At 45.4% G+C, this 20,184-nt stretch overlaps 1 protein-coding gene across 1 annotated transcript; it reads left to right on the plus strand.

Annotated features, from left to right (window-relative positions):
• The first annotated feature begins 766 nt into the window (after nucleotides 1–766).
• On the plus strand, nucleotides 767–17,370 carry LOC8029989 (isobutyryl-CoA dehydrogenase, mitochondrial-like). The gene is made up of 11 exons (XM_002408388.5): nucleotides 767–1,167; nucleotides 2,890–2,990; nucleotides 4,176–4,345; nucleotides 7,182–7,291; nucleotides 7,619–7,833; nucleotides 9,568–9,703; nucleotides 10,941–11,038; nucleotides 11,741–11,893; nucleotides 14,826–14,928; nucleotides 15,443–15,521; nucleotides 17,057–17,370. The coding sequence occupies exons 1-10, from the start codon at nucleotides 1,056–1,058 to the stop codon at nucleotides 15,493–15,495; spliced, it is 1,251 nt and encodes a 416-aa protein (XP_002408432.3). The 5' UTR covers nucleotides 767–1,055; the 3' UTR covers nucleotides 15,496–15,521; nucleotides 17,057–17,370.
• Nucleotides 17,371–20,184: the final 2,814 nt, after the last annotated feature.

A 20,184-nucleotide genomic window follows, 5' to 3' on the forward strand; every position in this document is an offset into this window, starting at 1 on the left:
AAGCCTAAAAACTTCAACGGCACACCAAAAAACGATATGTCAACTTTTAGGTCTGGCGACAAAGTATTTTTGCCGAATAGAAAAGTTTGGTTTTATGATTCGGCGCCGAATTTTCGATCCAGCAAAAGTTCGGCCCATCGCTATTATGTATTTTTTTGTTTGGACCCGCGTACCTTCAGTTCAACTTGACAGCTGCACCAGCGTGAGAGAGCCCACGTTGAACACTTGCTTACATATCTTGACTATGACAAGATTTATTGCCTTCGACTGACTTGAGCACTTGAGACTTGAGAACGTGAGAAAATCGTTGTTTCTTCAGTATTGTGGGAATGTACGGAATCGCAATCGTTTTTGACATAATAATGGAACACTTTAGAATAATTCGCGCTAAGTTTTGTGCCCCGCAAGGACCTGACTTTTTTCTTAAAAATTGCGTGAGCGGCATCATGCAGCAGACGACACGGACGTCACACCGTTCACGTGACCCGCCCCGGCCAACCCGAAAAGCCCATCTCTGCTGCGAGCAAAAATCGTCTGCTTCAAACGCCATTGCCTTGGAAATTGCCTTCTCAAAATTTGCACACGCATCCGATATTATTAAAACTTTGATAAAGTGTTTAGTGCTTTACTAACTTCACGACAGACTAGTTTTGAAAAGTGTGAACTCGCCGTTCATTTTTGAATCAGCCGTGTTGTGCCGATCTCCATGTATTCTCCCATAGGGCGGGCCACCTCCTGGAACCTTGAGTACCACGTGACTCGCGCCGAGCCGCTCTGTCGGCCATGCTGTCGGCAAAACACGGGGTTCAAAGGATTGCGCTACTCTGCTCCGTAGGAGCTATATAGTGCTCTAGGTAGCGCAAGCCACCGCCCAATACGAGGAAAACTGCCGTCCGTTATGCATCTCGCAAAGTTGTACCTGTCGCACTATGGCCGCTATGGCAACATAACGCGATATCGCCGCGTGATGTACCGACGCTCGGTGGCTCGTTTCGCTTTATAATCATTTGTGCTACCGCTTGTCGTCAAGTTAATCAGTGCGGCTGTCTCGCAGGATGGGTTCTCTAGGTCGACTCCTGACTTGCAGTCGAATCAGCACTTTTTTGCGGGCGCAGTGTGTTTCCCGCAAACTTGCATCCGTCAGATTCGCATCCACCGCTCTCGATGGTATGTTTTGTTTACCATATTTTCATCCGTATAACCCGCGTTGTAGCATCTCTGTCATTTCGTGGCAATATGTCCCCCCCCCCCCCCCCCCCCCCCCCCTTCCCCCACCATCACCACCACCCCTTTCAGAGATCAGATATGTAGTAGATGTAAGTTTCCGTACCCTTTGAAAATAAGACTATTCGCGTGAATAATAATAATAATAATAATAAAATCTATAAATGAGGGTGAACGTCGCAGTAATCCTTAACTCAAAGAGTGCAAACCGTAACCACAGACTTTTTTTGTTTTGTTTTGTTTTTGTTTGTTGTTGTTGTTTATATACTTCTTCCGAAGTTATGTGCGATAATTTTTTTTTTTTTTTTATCGATATTCACCCCAGAACGGTGTTTAGCAAGGGACAGTAGCTTCAGAAGGTGACATCACACATTTCTCGCAGTACTGTGCGCTTGCTAATCCTGAAGCCCGATTCTCACATGGTGCGATTTCGCTTGCGAATTTGCAGCTGCGACGTCGGACATCGGAGTCAACCCCCAGGCGTCGCAGCTGGGCGCTCATGCACCGGACGTCACAGCTGCCACGTTGGGCACCGAAACTTCCCCCAAACCCTTTTTTTTTTTTTTTTTGCACGAGCGATGTCGGATTTGCAACATCGCAAGTAAAATTGCACCACGTGAATCGAGCTTGAAGTCGGTGTTTCTAAACTTAACCGATTTTAAAATTCATTTTAATCACAATGTTCATTGCATATTAGCGGCGAGATGTTTCGGCGGCGCCCTCGTTTGTTTACCTTTCGTGACGTCATTACCTTGTGAAGAACAAGTTCAATGGTGTCTGTAATGAGCATGGTGAAAGCCTGAAATCATAGCGCTTTCAAAGTAACACTGTCCACACCGTCAAAATTGACGTTCTTACATTGCTCTTATTTGCGTCGATTTGATATCCTTTGCTGACGTCATAGTCAGCATTCGGCCAATGGTGCTGAGCCGATCACAGCAACGCTTTCAGTCGCTTGCGTCGCCAATAGCTCTACGTACAGCTGTGAGATACTGGCTGACAAATTCTTAAATATACGAGTTAAAATTGAGGTGCACAATATTTTTCCTGTTGTTAACACCTGTATCTCGGAATTTGTCAACCCGTACCTGACAGCTGTGTGTAGAACTATACACCACACATCGGGATGAAAATAAATTTCACAATCGGTTAAGTTTACAACACTGACGGAAGCCCGAGTCACATATGGTGTGACTTTAGTTGCGATTTCGTAATTGTGAGGTCGCTTGTGTGGCAAAAAAAAAAATGCCTGGTGGAAACTGCGGGGTCTGACGTTGGAGCTGTCAATTCGCAAGCAAAACCGCACCATGTAAAGCCCGATTCACATGGTGCGATTTTGCTTGTGAATTCACAGCTGCGCATAGCTTTACCTACCGTAAAATACCGGGCAAGCACCCACTCAAAATTTAAAGATAATCGCGAAAAAATGGGGGATGGGCACTTGTCTCGTCATCAATTTTACATATCAGTGTACTGTGCATATTTTCTCAGATCTTACGAATTTGTGTATGGGCGCTTAGTGTGATATGGGCGCATACACGGTATTCTATGGTAACAATTTTAGTGTTGGAGCTTTCACAAGAATGCAGTTTATTGGCGAGTGAACAGTTCCATTTTAATTGCAGTAACGCAGTTATTTATTTTTGTTTAATTTTCAATTTTCAGCCACGATCGGACTCTCGGAAGATCAGATTCAGATGCAGCAGATGGCTACCGACTTTGCCGTAAAAGAAATGCTGCCCAACATGTGCGAATGGGATGAAAAGGTGAGAAACAATTGGGGGGGGACGGGACGGGACGGGACGGGACGGGACGGGACGGGACGGGACGTGACGTGACGTGACGTGACGTGACGTGACGGGACGGGACGGGACGGGACGGGACGGGACGGGGCGGGGCGGGGCGGGGCGGGACGGGACGGGACGGGACGGGACGGGACGGGACGGGACGGGACGGGACGGGGCGGGGCGGGGCGGGGCGGGGCGGGGCGGGGCGGGGCGGGGCGGGGCGGGGGGGACGGGACGTGGAGTAGCACATAATGTTGTGGGATGCCCTGTGCATAATATTAATTGCGTAATATATAGAGAGAAAATCTTATGCTATAAAACGAGCTGGAAAAATTGGCGCCTGTGCATAGAAAGCTCGAGCTTTCACTGAATATGCATGGATGCGGTGCACTTTATCTGGTAAAATTTCGAGGCGCAATTCCCTTCCTTTAAAAAATTAGATCAACAAACTTGCTAAAGGCAGTGGCAGGTGTGTTTACAGACAAACGAGTTTGCAATGAACGTATATTGTGGCGCCATTTTCCAATGGGTGCAGTGAGAAGACGACAGACACTCCGCCGTCTGCTCGCTGCGCCTGTCGGGTGACGGCGCCACAAGTTACGTTCATCACCAACTCTGTCGTCTGCGAACATATCCGCTGTTGACTTTGGCAGGTTTGTTGGTCTAATTTTTTACAGGAAGAGAAGTATGCCTTGAGATTTCATCAGGTAGAACTGACTACCTCAATGCACATTCAATGAAAGTTTGAGCTTTCTATGCGTAGGCGCCAATTTTTCCTGCTAGTTATACGACGTGAAATCTGAACCCTTTACAAAAAAGCAAACAATATTCATATGATCTGTTGTGAGCAAATCTGGCATGTGAAATGCAGTGTGCTGTATGATGACTGAGGTTTAAACAAAGAAAAAGCTTAAGGGGGTTAGGACATGCCAAAAATAAAATATGAAAACAATGGTGTGACTAATTTCAGCAGTGTTGCTTGGTCACCAGACAAAAATGATGAACATTCCTAAATTGATTACCGCAGTTACTAGAGCTCTAAAAATCTCAAAGCTCTGTGGGACGTGTAAACTGCTGAAATGCCTACAGGCGTGAGGGCAGGCATCTGTCCTAAATTATTTCTCGTTTCACGGGCAATGTGTCGTCTCATTTGCCGGCCATCAGGAGTACTTTCCGGTGGAGGCTATGCGCAAAGCAGCGGAGCTCGGATTCGGAGGCGTCTACATTTCGGAGGACTACGGAGGTGCTGGCTTGGGTCGCTTGGATGCTTCAGTCATTTTTGAAGCCCTCTCTCGTGGATGTGTCAGCACGACTGCCTACATCAGTATCCACAAGTAAGTCAATTGAACTAAGCAGACCGCAAAGTGTGTTGGTGGAGGTATGGTGCCTGGAACGTATCTGCAACTGGTGTTTACCGCGCCTGTTTCACATCAACTTGACAGTCCACGGGAACTTTGTTTCGGCAGCAAGGAGTTGGAATGTCGCGTCATGACAACATTTGCATTCTCTCGTGCTTTTTTTTTTTCTTCTTCCTCAGAACTTTGACGCCCAATTTTCAGGATTGCAGCATCCGACAGCATGACACTGCAGCTTTTGCAATGTCATTTGTTGCCACTTGGGGTCCATTTTCGATACATGGGCGGAATAGGATGATAAGGACGCCATTTGGAGACGCGTTACAGGCACCATAGCGGCAGTGGCTTACGGAAAGGGAAGGAACTTACAGGATAAAACAGGTGACAGACGCATCTCTTTCGTTGGGCAACATTTAGATAAAAAAAGAATAAAAGCTCATTGACTACAGCTTGGCGTCACGTTGAACATCAGCAACCATGAAAACAAATGCCGTTTCCAGCGGAACGATTGAGATGGTCTGGCTGTTCCATTGTCTTGTATGTTTTTTTCTTTTTCTTTTGTAACTTAAAATTGATTATTTTTGTCCACCAATTCATACCTACTAATACCTACTAATCACTTTAATTAGGGTTGCTACCTTCCCCCCAAAAAAGGGGGGTGGGGGTGATTATGTGGGATTGATTTCGTAAAAAGACATGCAGTGTTGACATTCTTTATTACACAAATCCAATGTATTTTGGCACGAGTTTCCCAACGTGAAATTACTAACATAGACATAATAATACAATAGCACATGTAAGCGCACAAATACACAGCATTAAACTCCATAACATGCATAGATACACACCATTTAGTCAAGAGTAAACTGCCAAAAACAAGTCTCTCATCTCTCCTGGTCCTGCGTAGCACAGATGAGTAAGCACTCAACAAGCCGTTTGGATTGTGCACTGCTCCTGTCACTTTAGGACGCATGCAGGCTACAATTTCACTAGCAGTGTCAGCCATTAAATTTCGTGAATTCTAAAGGCTGGAATTTTCATCTGCAGGTAATATAAATATTCGTGCCCGCTAAAACTCGCAAACATTAAGGGTCTTACAGTAAATGGTCTGACTTAAATCGCGATTTAAGTCATCTTGATTTTTATTCTCCACGCTGGCTGTAGCCCTCATTCTGCTTTTTATGTTAACTCATTTCGTGTGAATGTTACCATGTATTTAATTCTGGTGTAGACAGTATAGAGGAAATGATTTTTTTTTTCTTTGAATGAGGTAAGAATTGGAACCACTGCTTTTTAAACAAATGGTGAATGTGGAGATGGGGAAATGCAGTGTCAGTATACTACATAAAATTCAATTTCATAAGTAAATATTCAGAAACTACTCAAGCCGCAGCTCTCTACTCTGGTTGTGATTCCCCCCCCGTTATTTTTTAACTAGCGTTTTATCGAAATTATTTATTTTACCTCGTCGGGCAATGCCTGACGTGTTACTGGACGTTTTTATATTTTAAAAATAAATTCTGCTAAGCGCATAAGGCAGCCCAGCATACTTCAGTTCAGTGAACGTATTCCACTTGAGTGAATGCTTGATTCTTAGATTCATAGGTGAGCTTTACTTTGCATCTGTCCAAAGGCCGGTGAGCTTTTCTCTGGTGAGCTTCTCCTCGTGAGCTTACCTCCGGTGAGCTTTTCTCCGCCGCCCGGTAATGCCGCGGCCGCCCGCATCTGTGGACGGGCGATATGGGGGGGTAGTCCTGTTTAGTCGCGTGTTTCCCACACCCCTACAGGTGCCGGCTTTCTGCTTTCTCCCATTTCCCTCCCATTTTCCCGCTCGCCGCCGCACCCGCTTAGAGATTTCAAAGGATGACTTCCTCTCTCAAGCAAGCTCGCTCACACGCTTTCTCTACTTGGGAGTCCTCAACAGATTTTCGCACATACTTTCTGTAAAAAAAAGTATCCATTGACAAGCACTTTTTGCGCTAGTTTTTGCATTGACGGTGTAGAATGTGTTTATAAACCCCCCTTTCTAAAAAAAAAAGAAATGTTCTTGGATGGTTGAGAAAACCGGCAACAGATGGCCGGTTCGAGGTACAGCCCAAAAACCAACTTGCCATGCCAAAAAAAACAACAAAAAAACGTCCATGCAGGCAGGTGACAACCCTGGTTTTAGTGCTCCTGGGAATTCCATTTTTCGTGCATGCTGTACGTTACTTTCATAATGACCTTTGGCCGGTACAGAAAAGGGCACAGCCAGGGTGTGTACTAAATATTCAGCGGCGCTTTGGGAAACTTGTGATTGCAGGAAAAGGCGATCAATCAAAGACTACTGCCCTTCCCAGTCAGCAATTTTTGCTTATCTCCTGCCATGGTTAAGTAACACCGTTTTCACCGAGGTCACCATTGGCTCTGCAATTACTGGAAGTGGGCTTTCTTTCGGTGTTTCAGATAAAATATCAAATCGTGCCAAAAATAGTGGTGGGCTATCTTTCGGGGGTGGGGCATTTCTCGGGATATTATGGTGGTCCTCCCAGGTATGACTTGTCATCATCCTTAACCTTGTGTGAAATGGAACAATTTTATCCTTTAACTGGTGCTTTTCCTAAGAAAAGGCTGGCTTTTAATTACTTCGGTGCACTGCGCGGTACTTATTGCATGGAAACAACCGACTGAAATGAGGTGGGAATTGTCACTTTTAACGCCGTCCCGTTTCTACAACTTTTGATTAGACGCTCTCACACTTCTCGTTTTCGGCGTGTCCCAGAGCTTTCTGTTCATGAAATTCTGAGTGACTCGTGTTGTGTGTTCACCATTCCAGTATGGCCTGTTACTTGATCGACGCCTTTGGAAATCACGAGCAAAAGCTTAAGTGGCTTCCACAGCTGTGTACGATGGAAAAGTTTGCGTCCTACTGCCTCACCGAACCGGGTAATAAATTCAATTATATTTATTTTCTTGATATCTGTTGAGTCTCTCAGACCGGGAAAAAAGGTGCATTGGAGTCTCGATACCAAAAATACATATTTTAAGTATCACGTTTTTGGAAAATGCCCTACAATTCCAAACGTGCACCTCTAATTTTGACTCATGCACCGCCTAGTGAGCCTAGTATGAGGAGTTCTGCGCTTTGTTAGTATCTGGTGCCTCTAAACCAAATTGTGTGGACAATGCGCTGAAAAAGCTAGAGAATGATGAAGCGTTATTCGGCTAGTTCAGATACATAACCCGGCCACAATGACTTTGCTGCACGTGCAGGCAGTGGCAGCGATGCTGCGTCGCTGAGCACGACGGCCAAGCGGGACGGTGACGACTACATCTTGAACGGCAGCAAGGCTTTCATCAGCGGCTCAGGGGCCAGCGACATCTACGTCATAATGGTCCGGACGGGCGGTCCGGGCCCCAAGGGAATCTCGGCAGTGGTCGTGGAGAAAGGAACGCGCGGACTCAGCTTCGGCAAAAAGGAGAAGAAGGTGCACTCTCTTTTTGGTTGGCACGTAGAATCCTTTATCGGCGGGGATGGAGTCTCTGCATCGGTCGTGCCATCCTCTTGCAAACGGACAGAAAATTAAGCTGCTGCTTTGGTTTACCGCTCGAATGTCCCGTATGCAGAGTGCTTTGGCGGTATAGACAGAAATCTGGGCAGCGTGATGTCGCATGGCGTCGGGGTGTCAGACAGTTGTCACGTGATACTGTCAAGCGGCATTGACACTTAATGTCACATAACACTGTCTCTTCATGTCACTTGACATCACGTGAGACTCGCTTGATGTCACATGAGACTGACACTTAATGTCATGTGAGGCTGTCACTTGATGTCACGTGAGACGCACGTGATGTCACATGAGACTGCCACTTAAGGTCACGCGAGATTGTCACTTCATGTCACGTGACACTGTCTCTTGATGTCACGTGAGATGCACGTGATGTCACATGAGTCTGCCACTTAAAGTCATGTGAGACTGTCACTTAATGTAACGTGTTGCGCCACATCGCACCATGACTTGGTAAGCCACATTTCAAGTTCCAAAATTGGTGTTGACATGTGTCACTGTGATGTCACGTGAGCTGATCTGGCCTGACGCATGTCACTTGACCACCGGACCCAGAGAAGCACCAGCCTCGTGACCATGCGGCCTGTAACCGGCGCCTTGATAAATTTAGCAGGACATTTGCCTGCTAAATATTTCCGATGACTGCACGTATGTGGATGCATTAGTAACACAAATCCCAACGTATCTTTTATTAAAATGTGCTCTGCATTAAAAATAAAAGGACAGAATTGAGCTACTTTGAACAAACACAAATAAGTATGTCAATGTATAGGTACGAAAGTGAAAACGTAAGGGGTCGAGGTGGCTGCAAGCCTAGCTTGCAATGGCATTTATCTCTGGGTGCCGGAACTCTTTTTTAACGAACCTCGGTTGGGAGATGGTAGTGAAATAGAGGAGAGGAAATGGGGAATAAGCTGACGAAAGAGGGGGAGACAAAATTCGTGAATGGATGCAATCAAGGCCTGTCCACGCACTCACCTGAATCTTGCTCTCAAAACGGGCTCGCTATATGAGCCACACTTGTGGTATCGGCACCCTTATCCCAGATTATATGGTGGGTGCCGCGCCGCCATTTTCGTGCCTAGTGGAGAGCGACCACAATTGGCGACAATTAGGATTTGAAAACACATCTTCTGAATCTTTAGATACAGTGTCGGAAGGCTTGGTAGATGTTGTTTTTCTCCATCGTGGACTGTTTTAACATTCATGGAGGACAAAAAAGCGTTTCTTCGATGTTCAGACGAAGTTTTGGGTAAGTGGCAACAGCGATTTGGAGCATCAAAATGGCTGAAGTGCCGGCACAGTGTAAGGTATACTTAGGTGTGGACACCATTCCCGTGGCAGCTGTCCATATAAAGTCCTCTCCTCACCAGGGCAGACGTGCCGAGTGGAAAGCACGTGTACCCCCATGCCACAGGAACAAAACATCTTTTCGTTTTTGCCCATTTGTTTGTCTCTCAGTTGCGCCATCTGGCCGACAGAGACGCTGCCGGCATAGGCTAGTTGGGCGCGTGCCAATGGGACTTCTGCTCGATCACGTCGCAGCATTTGCCATGGTGTGCGTCCTCACCTAAAGAGTATCTTACACCGTGCTCTGAAGTGTATCTTAGAGGCTCTGTCTCAAGGTGGTGTCGACTCTCGTCTGCCTCGCAGCTTGGCTGGAACACGCAGCCGACGCGAATGGTGATCCTGGAAGACTGCCGAGTTCCTGTGGCCAATCGTTTGGGTGAAGAGGGCCAGGGATTCCAGTTTGCCATGAAGGGGCTGGACGGAGGTCGCGTCAACATTGGTATGACGGCCCCTTGGTATCATTCAGAAGTTTTTATAATTCGGAGTGCTTTGCAATGCAGACTAGTGCAGGCTGTTTGGTTAGTCTGCATTGTATTCTATTCGTATATTATGGATTGTTTCAAATTCAAAACCCCCCATTTATGTTGCTCAACTGCAAAAACCTACCGTATTTTATCTCAAGAGATAGTCTACCTAAAATAGAGAGCAAATCAGGTGAAAATGAGGAGTCGGCTAACTTTCAGTGTGCGATCAACAAAAGTTCAAAAAGTGCTGTTTCTAGATCATGTGACCTGCTAAACTTGTTATCTCTACAAGGGGCAATGAAGCAAAGATGACTGTCCTCTTCAGTCAGCAGTACCAGCTTATCTTCTATCGTAGCTAACTAACCAGATTTCCACCAATATCACCATTGGCCCCAGGCACTGCATTTACTAGAAGTGGGGTTTCTTTCTGTGTTTTTAAAGGCAAAATTGCAAATCAAGCCAAAAATAGGGCTCGTTATCTTTAGGAGGTGAGACGTCTTGCGGTATACTATTAAAGTAAGCTGGCGTGTCACGAGATGGTTTGCAAAAGACTATCTCACTCGTTTTTTTTCATGAATTTCGCCACTTTTTTTGGTTTTGAGGTTTCTCCAATTGCACACTGCCCAGTCACTCCTGAAATTTTTTAAAATTTTGAACTTTTGAAATTGAGTTTTCTGCTAAGAGTTGAAGAGACGAAGCTGCTGTCGTCTATGGGTGCAAATATCTCGCACGGTTTTCGTTTTCTCTTCTGCTTTCATGCGCTACGCCACAGCCGCGTGTTAAGGTATAAGAAAGGTAGCCCGATGAATTAATCATGTGGCTGCTAAACATTGCTAAATTCGCCTAAGCGCCTAGCAGCATGTATAGCAGCAGAGATTCAATTGAGTTGGTGTCAAAGACTTGGTGTAGCACCACATGAACTTGCTTCTTTGCTTTCTATCTTCATGATTTGTTTATTTTATTTCTTGTGTCACCGTGGCGATCTAGTTATCTGGAGAAGTTTCCTCTAGGTGCACCAGTAGGCCAGGCCACAACATGACTGAGTGGCCGTGTTCTCACTGCCACGGCCTCGATCGGAGGCGCGGCGAGATGATTATTTCGGGTTTAAGTTTGATTGTGGAACTCCGCTCAAACAAGGTGTGCCGGCAGGAGGCAAGCACTCCTGTTTCGTGTGTTTCGACAGATTTCAGACAGGCGTGCTTCTCCCTGCAGCGTCGTGTTCAATGGGGGCCGCAGCCGCCAGCATTGACGTTGCCATCGAGCACATGAAGGTTCGGAAGCAGTTTGGAAAGCCCCTGGCAGCATTTCAGGTCAGCAAACTGCCGTCGACTTTTGGAGGACGCGCATACGCTTGCATGCCTTAGGAATGAGTGCGGTTTTTATGATAAGGCTTTGCAAACTGGGCGCGATAACGCTATCACATTCCACTCTTAAAGGCGAAGCTTAAGTGTCCCTCAAGTATTTTTTGTTCACCGAATCTTGTTCACAAGAGCAGAATTCAGCAAAAGATGTAGCATGTGAGCATTGTGCACGTCTCGGAGTCTGTACCTTACATTTATTTGGTCACTCAAGCTGTATGTGCATCTCGCACATGGGTTAACTTCACTAAACCTTCATAAAATTGGGACCGAACCCTTCTGCAAGGAACGAACACACATATGACAATCTGCTGCCTGCTATGAAAGTTGTTTGTGTTCTGTGGTTTATGGTTGGCAACCTTGGTGACCTTTGGTTGGTAGCATTGGTGGCGTTTGGTGCTGCCCTGTTTTGTTGTTTATGTTGTTAAAGTCAGGAAAGTCAAGTATGTCAAGATAGTTAAACCATGGGGACATAGAACACACCTGTTCTGACCTCTTGTTGGTTCAGATTGACACATTTTCCCTACATACCACTTTTAAGGACAGTTTACCCATCTTTACTCATTTGGGTAAAGTTTACCTTCATATTCCCACCCCCTCTTTGGCAAGTTCATGCGTGCTCCAACATGAAATTGTTTGTACTGCTTTGAACAGCACCACCAGTTCTTGCTGGCCAAGATGGCCACAGCGTTGCAGACATCTCGTCTGATCGTGCGCAAGGCGGCAGAGTCCATTGACCTCGACTCTCCTTACAAGACTGCTTTGTGTGCCATGGCAAAGCTGCACGGCACAGAGGCAGGATTTAAGGTGAAGTAGCCTCGCCTGCTGTCACCAACGTTTGCGGAGTGTGTACTGCACTCACCAAACTCGATTTCACCGCAAGTGCTAGCGAAGTGAAAGCTGCAAGCACGAGCATATTGCCTTGAACAGCGCTTTCTCTGCGTGTGCTCACATGCCCTTTAGGCATGCTTAAAGTATGACATTTTTTCTTGTAACATCTGCTCTAATCATACTTATGGTGAAATGGGGTATATCAAGTTCTGTAAACGAAAGCAAAGCTCGCAGGTTAGTTTTATGCAGTCGTATTGGCGCAAACTGAGACATTCTATTGGTTGTGTAGTATGGCTCTTGCACTAATAGGCTTTTCGTTTTTCCTTACCTTGAAATGCTATTTCTACTAGTTGGAAATGTGCAATTCTCATTATTCATTGAATGCTTTTTTTTGTTTCTTTTTAAAGTTGATGTATGCCAATATGTTGACTCAGCCAGAAATCTTGTCTGGATTCAAGAGCCTTGAAGGCTTTTTTGGGGAAGGTTCTATATTGTAGGGCTTGTCCAAGATAAACTTCAGGGTAAACAAATGACCATATACACAGGGCATTGCTTTCTCCGTGAGATTGGCCTTAAAACTTGGCATGTGACGGCGGCAAGCTGTTATTTTCCTCAAAAGGTACATGTCTCATCGTTCGCCTATACTGTAAAACCCCTTATTTTTGCGGCCCCTATTTTTCGCGAATGGGTCACAGATGACATAATCGCGACCACTAAATTTCGCGAATTCCAGACGCCTGCATTGAAAATCTTAAGAACCGAAATTTTCGTGTGCCCTTAAATTTCGCGAATTCTTCAATTCGGGAAATTCGCGAAAATTGAGGGCTCGCAAACATTAGGGGTTCTACAGTGTATGTCAAAATAATGAAGTGCTACACCATCCCTACAGAAATAAGAACTAACATCATTTGTTTTGAGACAGCTAGTTGTGGTCGAGCTTGCTCAAGGAAGACAGAGCTCGAGTTTTTAAATTTCACCAGGTAGATGTGACTACAGAGAATGCCCCGACAGAAATTGTCAATTACCACTTTATCAAGGTGGCAATTTTCGTAAATTGTTTTAGGGCATACGGGTTAATTTTTGCGATGTCCTGTTTGTTTGCGACTATCTGGCTGCCACAGTTCAAACTATTCATGTTTCTTTTGTGCTGCTGCTTTGAAGAGAGTATGGGTGCAGAAAGAACCCAGTGATCCCACTCCTGCGCCCAATGCGCCATTTTGCTCCTGAGGCAATTTAACGCGCCATCCTGATAAAGATCTGCCATATTGTGACAAATTGCGTAGCTGGCCGAATCCGACAACGACTTCCGCCAGCTATCCTAGCCATACGCAACCTGAGCCATGGCAAAGTGAAGGACATAAGCTGTATTTTTTAATGAGGGAAGTGCAAGCCTTTCTGAAAATGTGACTAGGCTGGCAGGCCTAAACGAAAAGCTGCAAAAGCTTTAAGGGTTGGCCTTTGATACATTCTTTCCTTTAAAAATAAACAATGCACAGTAAGTTGTATCAACAGATGTGTCATCCTTTTTATATGAGAAAGATCTGTTTACTAATCCATCACATTGGATTTCTATGAAAGAACAAAGTGGGTTGTACTGTCTACAGCAAAAAAAGCCCCAAAAAGTTGGGTAGGAGATTCATAAACTTTAAAATTATTTTTATGAAATTTAGGTCATCATAAGATTTCATAACTGCATGCTCAAAAGTACCTTTGAAAGTGATAGGTGTTCAAAAGGACTCCGAATTTCATGTTTATGTGCTCCAAAAGTCATTCTTAATTAGGTGCTCCAAAACTCGTTTTCAGTTGCTCCAAAAATAGCTCCCAATCACAATTTTGCAGTAGCATCACTGAATAACCTTGAAAAAGAGACAGGCAAGCTGACAAACCTTCAGCAGTGTAAGAAGCCAGGAACTGCACAACAGAAGAGAGTGACAATAAACGGACAAACATCTTCATTCTCCAATCTCGCCTGCAAACATCCTTTGTTCACCAGCTGTTTAACGCAAAATTTCACAAGAACACCCACCTAAAATGAAGAGATTAGTGGTGAAAAACATGGGGTGGACTATCTTTGGAGATGCGACAGCTAAGCTCTATAAAAACAAATTGGTGATAAAACACCGGGGTATCCGCTTTCAAACCAAATGAAATGGGAACTGATGCCGCCGATCGCGAACAGGGCAGATTTGCGTTTCACAATGCGATAAACACACTGGAATCCTCTATGAATTCCTAGCTGTGTCACAAGAAAAGATATCGCAGATTGCAAACGCAGCAGATTCGCTTTTCACGGTCCGAAGGACGCACGGGAACCCGCCGCGCACACGCGTGTCACGGAAACCGATACCGCAGATCGCTGACGCAGCATATTTGCGTTTTAGGGTGCAATAAACGTGCTCACTTCCTTTTAATACCGCTATCTTTATGAACTGTGGCATGTAAACGACGAATTTGTCGCAGCTATCCTAATCGAGGGGATTTATAACTGTGCTTGCTATATGCAAGTATTTTCTTCCATTTCAAATTTGCATGCATTAGGCAGACGTTGCTGCCTAATGCATACACTTGCAGAATCGCGGCAGGTTATCCCCTTTGATCTCACCGAGCGCCTGTGCACTGCGGGGAAGCAGTATCTCCAGAGCTCGCAAGCTCCGCGAGTATTGCTTCCCCGCAGCGCACAGGTGTTTGGTGAGAAGCCCACTCATCAAAGCTCCCCCGTCGTGATCAACACTTTGAAAAATATGAATATCGCAGTTCGTCTCGAAGCAAATATCGAATAGCATATTATTTGAAACCACTCTTTGAAAATTAGAATATTCGCACAACCCTGCAGTGATGTTCATACAGTGTGGAGAATTCAAGGTACTCAAATATATTTATCTTGTTTCTTGTCTTCTTGACTTTTTAGGTTACGAACCAGGCGCTACAGATGATGGGAGGCTATGGTTTCATCAAGGAGTATCCGATTCAGCAGTATCTACGGGACTTGAGGGCTCACCTCATCATAGAGGGTAGGTTCATGCTTGCAGTATTTCTGTATTTATTTATTAATTGTACCTCATGGTTTAAGCAGTACTACAGCTGTAAGAGAGCGAGTTACAAACATTATCAAAAAAGTTAACAGCAGCCAAAACCAAATATAATCGCTTAACAGTGCATTGACTCTAACCTAATATCTGATATAGTGGCAGTAGATGGAAAAAAGCAGTTGCACTCGTATGATTTGGGGATAAGAGCTATAAAAAGAGCTTGTGTTGTGTGTGCGGCTTTGCAACGCTGATCGAGGAAAGAGGACGTACAGCTCGGGCCATTAAATTAGTTAGGAGTTGATTTTGTTACGTTTAAATTGTTGTAATGTGTTTCACAAAATAAGCATGGATGAGAGGCTATCTACCAGGTGAAGAGAGGGGGCAATGAGTCACTATAGGTTTGATGAAAGCAGGTTTTGAGGTACTATGCCTCTTGAGTAGAAAATGCCAATGCATCTTATGAAGTAACTGGGAGCTGCCTTGATCTGTTGCCCAGGTACAAACGAAATGATGCAACTGGTGATCTCCAGAGACATTCTTAGGGACTGAGGGAAGGTCGTTTCGGAGCATTCATGGTGAGTCGGGCGTCTACGCCCTTGTATGGAGTCGGAGCGTAGCTTCCACTCTGGAGCGTAGCTTCCACAGTGCTCCGGCCCTGCACTGCCGCGAGAGCGCGTGGCAGCATGTGGCTTTGTCTGGCGTCGCAGTTGCTCGCATGGCTAGTTTCATCAGAGTTAGATCACTGCTGAAGCTACGCTGACCTTGACAATATGGCCCTAAACAGTTGACGCCATGTATAGAACTACCTTTATTGGTACCTAGAGTGAAAGATCTAGCGACGAGCTATAGTCGTTTAGCTAAACTTACAAAATCTGGCATGTACACTGCACAAGCCTGAATTTTGATTTCGACAACGAATGCAGCGTCACTTTAGTGTTTCTGGTCTCTCCTCAGAGCGTAATGGGGTCTCGTTTTAAAGGATTCGACCTATTGGCATGCAGCATTTGGTTTACACTACCGTATTTATATCGTATTATTGTATAAATGGCTGTTTTAGTGAAATAGTTGGTAAATAAGTCGTGCCTTTCTACAAGTCACACTTACTGTAAAATAATGCGGAAGTACCCACTTTGTTTGTACCAAGTGCCCACTGTTAACATCTCCCAAACTTATGAATTCTGCAAATCATGTATTAAGCACTGACCCCCTCCAAAGCACTGGCATCAGCTGAAAATATTCGTCCCGTCGCGGCGGCCACAAGAACACCAGCGGCGATGACGGGGATATTGTGCGAGAATAAAGGTGCCTTCTCCAATCCCATTCACCCTAACTTCAAAGCTCTTTATTGGCCGCCATCTTGTTTTTACCGATTTCACTGGACAAGCGCTCGTGTCTAGATGAACCCAGTTTTCAGTGAAAGTGGGGTGGCGCTTCCGCAGTATTTTACGGTATGTATATTAATGCGAAAGCATTAGCTATCTCGTGGAGCGAGCTGACGTCATCAGTTTAAAGCGCAAAAACGACTCCTAGTTTCTGCGGCCCTAATAGGAGCGATTCGCCTTCCATTGGCTGGCGCGCGTCGACGGGGCTCCCATTGGCCGCTGCGCCATGGCCTCCGAGATCCCTAAGCGTGCGCGCGCTAGTACGCAGCATACGACAAAGGGAGCGGACGAGCAGACGACAAAGGGACGAGCGGCTTGCGTGCTTTTGCATTCAGAACTCATAAGAAGTGTTTAGGTGTACATCAAGCTTTTTTTGTACAGTTGGCACTGCAAAACTGCACTTAAACCACTTTCAGTATTCTCACATACAAAATCAAACGAGAAATATGACCTCCGTGGCAAATTTGCACAGTTAAGGTTCCTACTTAATTAAGAAGAACAAACTCGTTCAAGTCGCATGATTGCACAAAACTCAGCAGCGACACTTCTGGAAAAACACCGCGATTTTTACACTGGACACTATATGGTAGTCGTGTTGTATCACATTGTAGCTACATTGGCTGTCTGTAACTTTTCTTACTGGAATTGTCCATCGATTCTGTTTAGAGCCATCGTACAAGGTTCCTTCCACAGCATCTTACTTTTCTCTTCGTCCGTTTTTTCCTCAGGTTTCGTCCAGTGCCGTTTTCAGATATGGAAAAGGACGGAGAACCACTTAGCTGTTAGAAACTGCTGTTTCAGGATGTAGAATCTTTGTGCTGTCTGGTGATCGCTGTGAGACACTGTGCTCACAAGTCTGGAAAACTTCCTTTCTCTCTCCTTGGCGGCTCTGTCAGAGAGTCGCGACACAAGTGAAAGTCAGAAGTTAAACTTACAAATAATGGTTACAACATTATTGGTCACAGCAGCGTTATGGGCATCAGCATTACTGTAGGTTTCAAAAAACAATTTATGGTCCAAATTAAACATTTTACAAAGTTTACTTTCTGGGCTGCATTTGTGCTGACTTGGAAGAGAAACTTCGCTCTGGGTTTCTAAATAGAGCAGCATATAATCCTCATTTACTCAAAAAGGTATTGGAGATAATTAAAAAAATAATTTTAATTAAAAAAAATAATTTAAATAAGGGTGTTGTTTTGTTGTTTCTTTACTTTTTGGGGTGTGAAATGTGCTGCCCATATTTTTCTGCAATTTTTAGGCTACTAATATTTTTTCACGACGTGCAGCACAAAACCTTCGTCAAGAAGTTAAGAAAAAGGATGGATGGGTGTATGGCTTAACCCTTTCAATTGGGCAGTAGCTTGCACCACCTAGCTGCTCCATCGACCAACATCGCCTAGATAAGACAAGGCGTGGATGCTGCTCCTGCGGTGTCGCAAGGTAGTGGCCAACCGGTGACACAGTATTGCGCTGAAATTAAGTAATTGCATGTTGATGTTTTGTCATAGGAACAAGTTTCCATTAAAAAATTATTGTTTTAAAAGCTATAAGGATAGCTATAAACAACCATTGGGCTGGAAGAAAACATCATTAATGTACAATAAACAATCCTGAGGAGGTGCTTGAAATCAATATTTAGTCGTCCGCTGGGGCATGGCAGATGCCCGTTGTTAGTTTAATGCACAAGCCTTCAAGCCTTTTTTTTTCCTCACTAGACTATTTGCAAAATGCACGACGCCATCTAGTGGGGCGCCGAAGAACATGCTCCATCTCACCAGTTGGCTTTGGCGCTGGCAAAGGCCAGGGTGCAAAAGCGTAGTTCCGAAGAATCCTTTGCTCGCTCAAGCACTCGCGCAGAGAAAGCGCTTTCGAAAACCAGGCGCCAACGCCCGTGCCTTTGCCGGCACTCGGAGCCGATTTTCGAGCTGAAGAGTATGTTCGCCATGTTGGTTGTGGTGAGAAACCAGCAACCGGCGGGGCAACGAGCATGTACACACGCAAGAAGAGAGTAAAACTCTGCTCAGCCTTAGCCCACAGGTGTAGGTGAGAATCTATTAACGCCACCAAATTGACAAACAGCAGAGGAATGTCGACGCAACAAAGATGGCAGCGCACAGAGTGTTGCCAGACGTTCGAACAATTTTGCACATGGTATACACCGTTCCAAGTAGGTCGATACAGAAAGGGAAAGACACTCTCGAACCAGAGCGCTGCGTCAACGCTCCACTTACCCTTGCCCTCAAAAGCTCGTCTGCTTCACGGAGTGGACTGTTAAAAAGCATGTGCGCAGTGTGCAGAGGCAAGTTACTTCGACAATGTTAGGCGCCGCTTTCATATTATAGCGTATTTTCGCGCGTGACATGGCCTATGCAAGAGAAGAATCGACCGGGCTGCACTGTGCTGCAATTGTTTGCAAAAATAAAAACAAAAAAATAAATAAATAAATAAACGCCGATTCACTGTGCGAGACCCATGCTGTCAAACAGGATGAATGTGGGTGCGGCATGTTTCTGCTGCACCAGTTCTACACTGCTCCAGACCTACGACGCCGGTGGCTGGCGAATTTAAACAGGAAAGACTTCTTGCCATCGAGGGGCAGTCGTGTGTGCTCCGACCATTTTTTGGACGGCTGGCGAACTGCGGAGAACCCCGTGCCGTTCCTTCGCCTGGGCTACAACCGAAAGGTTAGTGGAGGGCGGCTTAGACATTGAAAAAAGAAACCAGTTGCGTGAATCCTGGTCTGCTGATTTAATAGTACACGCCACGACACCGTTTGCGCACAAATAATTCTCACGCGAGGCGATTACAGAGAGGCACATCAATGTGCCAATATTTTGACAGTAGATTCCAAATCAGAAAAAAAAAAAAAAAAAAAAACGAATCCGTCTCACTTGCTATCTGTACTCGGTATTTATATATTGATTCATATTTAAATTTGAGGCTTCTACTATTTCTATCAAAGCAGACGTGGCAACGCAGGTCTGAGCCGCTAACCGCAGTTAGTTCAAATGTTCCCGGCGCCCCCAAGCTGCGACAACTCGAGTTCAGCGCAAATTCACATGCCGTAATTCGTGCCATCCTGGCTTCGTTCAATCCTCAATTTCACTAGCGACCGTCAATTCCACTAGCGATCCCGAATTTCGCTAGCGATCGAAGCGCCGAGTTCGGGTTGGGAGCGACGACTGCCCCAGAACCGCGCTAAAAATTACCCACAAAAAGATGCCAGGAAAGCAGGATGCACTTTTCCCTATGCCCGACATACAAATTAGGATAGTGCTTTCCTCCATGGACAAAGACGATGAGCCGAGGACGCCGAATACGACAGCCGTGCCGGTAGAAGCAGCTGCGATCGGTGCGACTCGGTGAGCAGGGTAACTGTCCAGTAACGGATTCTCCCAAATGCCCAGATGAGGATAGGCGGCGCTACACTTGTTAAAATGGTGCCGGCTAGGAAGCCCAGCTTGGAACGGTGTATATTGCAATTTTGTTTTATAAATGTTTGCTAATGAGAAATTGGTTTGGTAAATCGTTCATGCAAAGCGAGCTTGTTCCCCTTACAAAAATGCAACGCAGTGTGGTGTCGTAAATGCTGTGCCATTTGCATCAGACTGCGCCAAGGTGCTTACGCCGAGACGTCCGGCCACATTTTACCAGAATGCTAGGAATTCGCACCGACACTGCATTTCACTGTGAAAACGGAAACCAACGGCTTGGGCGTGTACTGCCAGACCATTACGGTAAGAAGCTTGTACAAGCCTTGAAAGTATTTGGTTATCGATTAGAATAACGTAATTATTTACTTCATCTTCGTATCGAATATGACTCAGTACTCGGAAGTTTGGCGATATTTCTCATT

Source organism: Ixodes scapularis, unplaced genomic scaffold (assembly GCF_016920785.2).
Source record: "Ixodes scapularis isolate PalLabHiFi unplaced genomic scaffold, ASM1692078v2 PGA_scaffold4__175_contigs__length_147842914, whole genome shotgun sequence".
NCBI classification, from domain to species: Eukaryota; Metazoa; Arthropoda; class Arachnida; order Ixodida; family Ixodidae; genus Ixodes; species Ixodes scapularis.